This window comes from Zea mays, chromosome 7 (assembly GCF_902167145.1).
Source record: "Zea mays cultivar B73 chromosome 7, Zm-B73-REFERENCE-NAM-5.0, whole genome shotgun sequence".
In the NCBI taxonomy this organism is placed as follows: domain Eukaryota; kingdom Viridiplantae; phylum Streptophyta; class Magnoliopsida; order Poales; family Poaceae; genus Zea; species Zea mays.
In genome coordinates, this window is record NC_050102.1 from 27,583,538 (window position 1) to 27,593,646 (window position 10,109).

A 10,109-nucleotide genomic window follows, 5' to 3' on the forward strand; every position below is an offset into this window, starting at 1 on the left:
TGAGGCTGGACGCGACCGCCCAGCTCCCACGAAGAACCCAGAGGATGTTGGGGTTTCGCCATGGTGGCTTGCTGGATTTGCCGCCTCTCCGTCTTGCTAGATGTGCCGCCTCTCCATCTTGCTGGATATGCCGCCTCTCCGTCTCGTCCTCTTCATCTGCCGGTAATTCCTTTGTGTGTGAACTGTATGCTACATATATATTCTTTAGTAAATCCAGACTATACAAGTCCAACATGTTGGCTAAGTCCCTTTGAAGCAATAAGAAATGCCTTGTAAGAAAAATATTTGAATTCCCTCCCACTGATTACTTAGCAAGAACTCGTCTCGGACAACTGAGTGGGATGAATTTGAGTGGTCAAAAAGGGCCATCCATGTGAGTGTCACAAAGCAAACCAAATGGTGAGTTGTTCTTTTGTGTGTTTGCAATGATCAGGCCCCCATTAGAATGCAGGATGCCACCCCCCTCCATTCTTGTGTTTTTATGGAAATGAACCGGTTCCTGTCATCCTGTGAATTTCCTAAACAATTCCTATGAAATTTCTGCGTTCCAAAGGGGCCCCTCAGTCTTTATGCATTTGTCCATCAAAGGTTGCAAACTTATTTCTCGTTTACCCAAGGTGGTATGCCAAACAATCTCTACATCCTGACATTGTTGCTTGCTACGACTACATATTTATCTGGGATGAAGATCTTGGTGTCGAACATTTTAATGCAGAGGCGTAAGCAGCAGCACATCCTTATTTGTTTTTTTAATGGTGTTCCCTCAAGAAAGATAATCTCAATTCTCAAAGTATCTTCTTCAGGTACATTAAGCTTGTTAGGAAGCATGGGCTTGAGATCTCAGCCTGGTTTGGAGCCCGATAAAGGTTTGACATGGCAAATGACTAAACGAAGAGGTGATCAGGAAGTCCACAAGTGAGCTCCTGAATTAATATTGCTTTACCATTGTTTAGTAGCCACACACAGCTATATTGGTTTCTGGAATGGTATTTTGCTTTTTCACAGAGTAACTGAGGAGAGACCTGGCTGGTGTAGCGACCCTCACCTGCCACCATGTGCAGCGTAGGAGTGCAATCATTTATTAGATTATTTTCTTATCGAAATTTCTGTTTTTCACATGTAATCTGATATGCAGGTTTGTTGAAATAATGGCAACTGTATTCTCAAGGGATGCATGGCGCTGTGTATGGCATATGATTCAGGTGGAGTGGTATCTCCTACTGTTCTCTTAACTTCATTTGAAGCCTGTATTCTTACATATTGTTTTCTGCAGAACGACTTGGTCCATGGATGGGGCCTTGATTTTGCTCTTAGGAAATGTGTGGAGGTATAATCATCATCCATATTACTCTGATGTATTGCATTTTACGTGGATACTATCTTGCATAGTTGCAGCATACCTTGGGTTGCTTATCGTATAGAATCAGTTTTTTTAAAACTTTAGTTCCTTTGGGGATCATGGGGTGGCCAGGTGTGATGTATCATTAGGGATGGTTAGGTTGGTAGTAGAGATGAGAGGATGTTCGGTATGGTAGTATATAAACAGAAGCTATTGAAAATATATCGAGCATCGTTTGAGGATGTTCGGTATGAGGGCATCGTTTGAGGATGTTCGGTATGGTCAGATATCGAGCAACATAACTTGCAAACATTTATTGAAAAATTACAGTAGCCTTTTAGATTCACATGATAATAACAAAGTAGTATCAAGGAACTAAATAATGTATCCACCTATAAACAAAATATGCCTGGTCTACTGGAGCACTTGTCTCGGGATATACTGAGGCAAAGTTTGGATCATGATATTGGTCTAGCTATTGCTTGATTAGATAGCAAATGTCCGAGAGTGGTTGCTCGACTTCTTCATGAATGAGGTGATAGACGTTGGTGGATCATGCAGGGTTGAGGTTGCTTCACATAACTAAATTTAGAATGGCTTCCTATGTAAGATGTTACATCCATATAACCTTTGTGATATGTCATAATGTGAGGTGTTCAACTGTGTCTAACTACTAATTATTGTCTTCTCCTATTTGTTGTACAGGAGAATATGGAATGGAACTCAAATTTTGGTGGTCGCACGAGTGTGAAGACTTGAATTCATATATACTTAGGCTCAACTTTAGCACAAGTTAGCACAAATAATTGATGATCAAGTTTTTAAATTAGTATTTTAGTTTGGATTTAGAGTATACTTATGCATGAGTTATTTTACAATGCTTATTTGTGAGACATTGAATAGTATTTTAGTTTGGATTTAGATGTGTGTATGTGTATTTCTCTTTCAAATTATTATAATGTGGTATCTCAAAAAATGATTATAAATTGAAGAATGTACTGCCATGTAAGTCATTTCATATATATCTTAATAAGACAGTTTCTAAAACATCGAATATCAGTCTTCTAATTAAGACAGATTCTAAAACGTCGAATACCAGTCTCCTAAATAAGATGGTTTTTCTGTTGCAAGCGTCTATTATCATAGAGTATTCTAGACAGTTTGATAAATACTTTGTGACTTATAATTTTCGTATTCTCGACGGATCTTTAGAAGAAGTGTCTTAGACAAAAACCAAATTCAAGACGGTTTATCGCACAAAATGACTTAAACAAATACCTTTTTAGACGGTTATAAATTAAAAATTGTCTTATATAATATCTTTTAAGGCAGTTTACAACCATCTTAAATGTGGGATATTTTTTTGCGACTCCATCAAATTTGGACACTTCATAAGTGTCTTAATAACTAAAAATTAACCGTCTTATATAACATGATCTGTAGTAGTGATGGTTTTTCTCATAGGAGGAGAACATCCTTTTCTCCCCTGTCATGTGGTTTGTGCACCCGCTATCGATGATCCAACTTGAGCCCCCGGATGCATAAACCTACAAAACAAATTTAGGCCTTGTTCTTAGGTACCCAAACGTTCTTGGGTCCTTTGACATTAGAAACAAGCACCTTGGGTACCCAAACACAAGTCTTTGACCCCTTGTGTTTGCCCCCAACATATTTGGCAACTACTTTGCCTGATCTGTTAGTTAGCACATAGGAAGCATCAAAAGTCTTAAATGAAATGTTAGGCTCATTTGATGCAATAGGAGTTTTCTTCTTAGGCAATTTAGCTTTAGTGGATTGCCTAGAACTAGATGCCTCACTCTTATATATAAAAGCATGATGAGAGCCAGAGTGAGACTTCCTAGAATGAATTCTCCTAATTTTGTGTTCGGGATAACCGACAGGGTATAAAATATAACCCTCGTTATCCTGAACCATGGGAGTCTTGCCCTTAACAAAGTTAGACAATCTTTTAGGAGGGACATTAAGCTTGACATTGTCTCCCTGTTGGAAGCCAATGCCATCCTTAATGCTAGGGCGTCTCCCACTATAGAGCATGCTTCTAGCAAATTTAAAATTTTCATTTTCTAAGTCATGCTCATTAATTTTGGCACTAAGTTGAGCTATGTGATCATTTTGTTGTTTAATTAAAGCTAGGTGATCATGAATAGCATCGACATTAATGTCTCTACATCTAGTGCAAATAGTAACATGCTCAACGGTAGATGTAGAGGGTTTGTAAGTATTTAATTCAACAATCTTAGCATGTAAAATAACATTCTCATCTCTAAGGTTGGAAATAGAAGCATTGCAAACATTTAAATTCTTAGCCTTAGCAATTAATTTTTCATTCTCAATTTTAAGGCTAGCAAGAGATTTCATTCAACATGTCAATCTTAGCAATTAAACTATCATTATCATTTCTAAGATTAACAATAGAATCATCACAAACATTTGATTTCTCAACCTTAGCAATTAATTTGGCATTTTCATTCCTAAGGCTAGAAATAGTGTCATGGCAAGTGCTTAGCTCACTAGTTAATTTTTCACATTTTTCTACCTCTAGAGCATAAGCATTTTTAACCTTAACATGTTTTTTGTTTTCCTTAATAAGGAAGTTCTCTTGGCTATCCAAGAGTTCATCCTTCTCATGAATAGCACTAATTAATTCATTTAATTTCTCTTTTTGTTGCATGTTAAGATTGGCAAAAAGAGTAAGCAAGTTATCCTCATCATCACTAGAATTATCCTCATCACTAGAGGTTGTATACTTAGTGGAGGATCTTGATTTTACCTTCTTCTTCTTGCCGTCCTTTGCCAGGAGGCACTTGTGGCAGACGTTGGGGAAGAGAAGGCCTTTGGTGACGGCGATGTTTGTGGCGTCCTCGTCGGAGGAGGAGTCGGTGGAGCTCTCATCGGAGTCCCACTCCCGGCAAACATGGGCATCGCCGCCCTTCTTCTTGTAGTACCTCTTCTTTTCTTTTCTCTTTCCCTTCTTGTCGTCGCCCTTATCACTATCACTAGATAATGGACATTTTGCAATAAAATGACCGGTCTTACCACACTTGTAGCAAACTTTCTTGGAGCGGGGCTTGTAGTCCTTCCCCCTCTGCTTGAGGATTTGGCGAAAGCTCTTGATGATGAGCGCCATTTCCTCGTTGTTGAGCTTGGAGGCGTCGATGGGGACCCTACTCGGTGTAGAGTCTTCTTTCTTCTCTTCTGTCGCCTTGAATGCAACGGGTTGTGCCTCGGGTATGGAGGAGGAGGCGCCTTGCTCGATGATCTTTTTGGAGCCTTTGATCATCAATTCAAAGCTCACAAATTTTCCTATTACTTCCTCGGGAGACATTAGTTTATATCTTGGATCACCACGAATTAATTGAACTTGAGTAGGGTTAAGAAATACGAGTGATCTAAGAATAACCTTGACCATCTCATGGTCATCCCATTTGGTGCTCCTGAGGTTGCGTACTTGGTTCACCAATGTGTTGAGCCGGTTGTACATTGCTTGTGGCTCCTCCCCTTGGTGAAGCATGAAGCGACCGAGCTCCCCCTCGATCGTTTCCCTCTTGGTGATCTTGGTCACTCGTCTCCTTCGTGCGCGGTTTTGAGCACATCCCAAATCTCCTTGGTGCTCTTCAACCCTTGCACCTTGTTATACTCCTCTCGACTTAGAGAGGCGAGGAGTATAGTGGTGGCTTGGGAGTTGAAGTGCCGGATTTGGGCAACTTCGTCCGAGTCATAGTCTTCATCCCCCGGCGATGGTACCTATACCCCAATCTCAACAACATCCCAAATACTAGTGTGGAGTGAGGTTAGATGGTGCCTCATTTTGTCACTCCACATATTATAATCTTCACCATCAAACATGGGTGGTTTGCCTAATGGGACGAAAAGTAAAGGAGTATGCTTTGAAATGCGAGGATAGCGTAGGGGAATCTTACTAAACTTCTTGCGCTCATGGCGCTTAGAAGTGACGGACGGCGTGTCGGAGCCGGAGGTGGATGGCGATGAAGAGTCGGTCTCGTAGTAGACAACTTTCTTCATCTTCTTTTTCTTCTCACCGCTCCGACGCGACTTGTCGTGTGAAGGGGATCCCTTCACCTTGTTGCCGGACTCCCCGGATGGAGCCTTCCTATGGCTTATGGCGGGCTTCTCGCCGGTCACCATCTCCTTCTTGGCGTGATCCCCCGACATCACTTCGAGCGGTTAGGCTCTAATGAAGTACCGGGCTTTGATACCAATTGAAAGTCGCCTAGAGGGGGGTGAATAGGCAAATCTGAAATTTACAAACTTAAGCACACACTACAAGCCGGGGTTAGCGTTAGAAATATAAACGAGTCCGAGACAGAGGGCAAAAACAAATCACAAGAGAATAAAAGCGGATGACACGGTGATTTGTTTTACCGAGGTTCGGTTCTTGCAAACCTACTCCCCGTTGAGGTGGTCACAAAGACCGGGTCTCTTTCAACCCTTTCCCTCTCTCAAACGGTCACCTAAACCGAGTGAGCTTCTCTTCTCAATCAATCGGGACACTAAGTCCCTACAAGGACCACCACACAATTGGTGTCTCTTGTCTTGATTACAATTGAGTTGGAAACAAGAAAGAAGGAAGAAGAAAAGCAATCCAAGCGCAAAAGCTCAAATGAACACAAATGTCTCTCTCTCTCTAGTCACTAATTTAGTTGGAGTGATTTCGAACTTGGAAGAGGATTTGATCTCTTTGTTTGTGTCTTGTATTGAATGCTATAGCTCTTGTATGAGGTTTGAAGGCTGAAAACTTGGATGCAATGAATGGTGGATGGTTGGGGGTATTTATAGCCCCAACCACCAAAGTGACCGTTGGTGAGGGCTTCTGTCGCATGGCGCACCGGACAGTCCGGTGCGCCACGCCAGCCACGTCACCCGGCCGTTGGGTTCAGACCGTTGGAGCTTCTGATAGCTAGGCCACCGGACAGTCCGGTGGTGCACCGGACAGTCACTGTTCACTGTCCGGTGCGCCTTCTGGCGCCTGTCCTGACTTCTGCGCGCGCAGGCGCGCACTGTAGCGCATTTATTGTTCGTTGCAGACGACCGTTGGCACTGTGTAGCCGTTACTCCGCTGGCGCACTGGACAGTCCGGTGCTACACCGGACAGTCCCGTGAATTATAGCAGAGCGCCTCCCAGAATTCCCGAAGGTGGCAAGTTCAGACTGGAATTCTCTAGTGCACCAGACACTGTCCGGTGGCACTCCGGACAGTCCGGTGCGCCAGACCAGGGCACACTTTGGTAGTCTTTTGCTCTCTTTATTTGAACCATTTCTTGGTCTTTTTATTGGTTTGTTGTGAACCTTTGGCACCTGTAAAACTTATAATCTAGAGCAAACTAGTTAGTCCAATTGTTTGTGTTGGGCAATTCAACCACCAAAATCAATTAGGGAAAGGTGTAAGCCTATTTGCCTTTCACTTATATTTTAATTCATGTTAATTTGAGTAGATTTAAAATCAAGAGACACTTTGATTTTTGCTATCGTTTTGTCTAACTTTGGTGTCTTTACTTTATTTGTGTCTTTGCATCCTAGCTTCTACTTCTTGTTGTCTTAGAGTCTTGAAATGTATTGAAGATCTTCAAAATGGTTTCTAATATCTTGATTGAGGTGTTGATCATTCATACCATTACTTTGCCTAAGTCCAAATCTACCTTGCATCCTTTCAAACTATACCTTGTATACTAGCAAACAACATTAGTCCAAATGGTCATGTTGTTCATCAAACACTAAATCCAAATATAATTGCCCAATGAGTCCATTTTAATTATAATGTCCTCCATTTTCAGTGCTTGATGACAACACGAACAAAGCAAGCAAATAATATATACAAAACTAAAACACACTAGTTGCTTAGTAGGATGCAATGCAAGAGTAAGATCATATGATGTTAAAGTACATCATTTGCAAGGAACTGTGGATACTTATCTTACCCTTGCCATTGTATAAAAGTCCCCTTATGTGTTGATTTTAGCCTCCTCCTAATTCCATTATCCACTTCATTCCTTTCTTGGACCATCTCCTAAAATAAAATGAGTTAAATGCATCGGTGGCCCTAAACTTGTCAATGGATGACACTTAGGTCCACGAAGTTTAAAAATGCATTTCTAGGTTATTGAACTTGTTAAGTGATGTACCACATGTTCTAAAACTTGTAAAAATAGTACACCACAGGTCTATTTTTGTATCTAACCAACCACTTTGAGGTGCCACTTAACAAGTTCTAGGATATAGAAATGCATTTTCAAAATTTGTGGATCTAAGTGGCATCCCTTAACAAGTTCAGCAATCATTCATGCATTTAACTCAATAAAATTCTCCCCCACGTTCAGTACTACCTACAAGCTTGGAAATTTTGATGTTCAGTACTACCTACAAGCTTGGAAATTTTGATTTTTTTAATACTTATTATAGGTTGGGCTTGCTTTGGTTCTTCACATTCTCCCCTTTAGAATCAAACTCCAAAAAGAAAGACATTGGTAGCACAAGTGAGGGTCAAATTATATATATATATATATATATATATATATATATATATATATATATATATATATATATATATATATATATATATATATATATATGGTGGATGGCAAAGCATATGCATAATTAGAATTTTATACACAAAGGAAGAATAATCTTTATAATGCATTGAGAAAGCATGTAAAAGATATCAATTGAAGATAACATAATGACATTGGTTTAGGAATATCACATGTAGAAATCTGATGGGATTTTATACCAATTTGTATGATATGTCGTACCACAAAGGATATGAAATATCACATCGAAGTGATCATCCATGCTTACCTACGAGGATTCTATTTTCCTTTCAATGAAACTACTATATATACATGATAAACTTAAGAACATGGTAATCTCAAAGATTCCAACTCGTATATTAGTCTCCCCAAAAAGTGTGAGTGGGGAATTTGGTCAGTATAGTACTGTTACTAGGTATCGCTTAACTTTCGACGGCCCACCACTCGACCGTTGAAAATAAGGTTATGTCCACCGCCAGTAGGAGCCGATCATCGAAGGTAAGTCGACGACCCATAGAAACCCTAAAACAAGGACATATTCTGAAGGCTATCCTAAACCATCGAAAGTTATAGAGCCTATTTGGTTCTTGGCTAACTACGCCACACTACAGTAAACGCAGTAACGTCCGACGGCCAAAGCCGTCGGACATAAGGAATAAACCGTCGGAAATAGATTATTTCCGACGGTAAAGCCTTATCTCCGACGGCTTTAAGCCGTCGGAGATAACTCGTCGGAAATAGTGCTATGTCCGACGGCAGCCGTCGGACATAAGTTATCTCCGACGGCTGCCTATGCCCGTCGGAGATAACAAATCCCAACCGTTTTACCGGTCGGGATGTGGGCCCCACCGACTTAAGTCCGACGGTTCCCGCGAGGCCGTCGGACATAAGCAATGCTTATGTCCGACGGTAGTGAATGCCGTCGGAAATAACAAATGGGTTATGTCCGACGGCTACCATTAAGCCGTCGGACATAACAAATTACAGAATTTACACAAAATTCTGTTTTTTAAAAAATCTGACATTTACAAAACAAAAACAGATTCATGCACATATACAAATTCACATTCACAATCACAAATACACACATTCTAATAAGTATTCACAATCACAAATATTCTCACATAAATATTAACATTCACAAATTTAACATCAACATATAGGTTCGACGGTTGTTGCAAACTGAAATTGTGTCTCACAAACAAGTGTTGCAAAGTGTTTCATAAAAAACATCACGACACATCAATCATATCCATCGTCTGGATGGTTCGAGTAGCCACCTCCTCCGGCTGGACTCTGCGTGTTGAAAATGGTGTTCACCCACGAATTTGTTGTGTCGTCCTGACCAGACCCATCTCCAGGTGCGGCAACTGAAGCGGGTGGTGTCTGAAATCCCTATAACACAAGCACATGAAATAGTAACCACTCAGTTGTTCATTTAAACACATAAGACATTTATGAACATGTCACACACGCATATGTGTACATACCATAGGGAATTGTGACGGAGGCGGAGGCGGAGGTGGAGGCGCCAACATTGGCATTGGCAGTGCAAAGTCCGGAGGCGGCATCCCATATGTCGGCATCGGGACGCCCGCTTGTTGGGCTAGTTGCTACAAATTATATACAAGTCATTGTTGAACAAACAAGATACACATCAAGTGTTTTGCAAAATAAGCTACAAAATGTTACTTCAACTTACCGAGAGAAGAGCTTGATTTTGGGCCTGGAGGCTTGCATAATACTCGTCCCTCTTCTTCTGGTACTCGGCTTGTTGTCTCTGGTATTCAGATTGTTGCCTCTGGTACTCCAATTGTTCCCTCAAGACTGATTGATGGTACTCTGCCTGTTGACGCAACACTGCAAGCTCTATCTCATGGGCTGCTGATCGTGAACGGGACGACTGTGAAGACGACGATGTGGATTGTCGTCCACGGCGTCTCAGCTCTCTGGAATCAATCGTAGAATCAAAAATACCCAACCTACAAGAGTGAACCATGCACTTAGTATAGTAACTCATGGCTCAGTTGAATCGCAAGCATATGATGACAATTTTGAAAACCAAATCAAATAATCTCACCGTCCATGGGCTTGTCCTCCTGCGCTAGCATAGGCTGCCTGAGGGTCGATTGGCTGGCTCCTCCAATCATACTCCTCCCCATGGCGTTGAACCATCTCCTGCCCATACGAAGCCTGGAGGCAAAC

At 41.2% G+C, this 10,109-nt stretch overlaps 1 protein-coding gene across 1 annotated transcript; it reads right to left on the reverse strand.

Annotated features, from left to right (window-relative positions):
* Positions 1-8,957: 8,957 nt before the first annotated feature.
* Positions 8,958-9,511, reverse strand: LOC118472913 (LOB domain-containing protein 13-like). Its single transcript, XM_035960866.1, has 2 exons — positions 9,395-9,511; positions 8,958-9,299 (listed from the first exon to the last, which is right to left on the reverse strand). The coding sequence occupies exons 1-2, from the start codon at positions 9,488-9,490 to the stop codon at positions 9,147-9,149; spliced, it is 249 nt and encodes an 82-aa protein (XP_035816759.1). The 5' UTR covers positions 9,491-9,511; the 3' UTR covers positions 8,958-9,146.
* Positions 9,512-10,109: the final 598 nt, after the last annotated feature.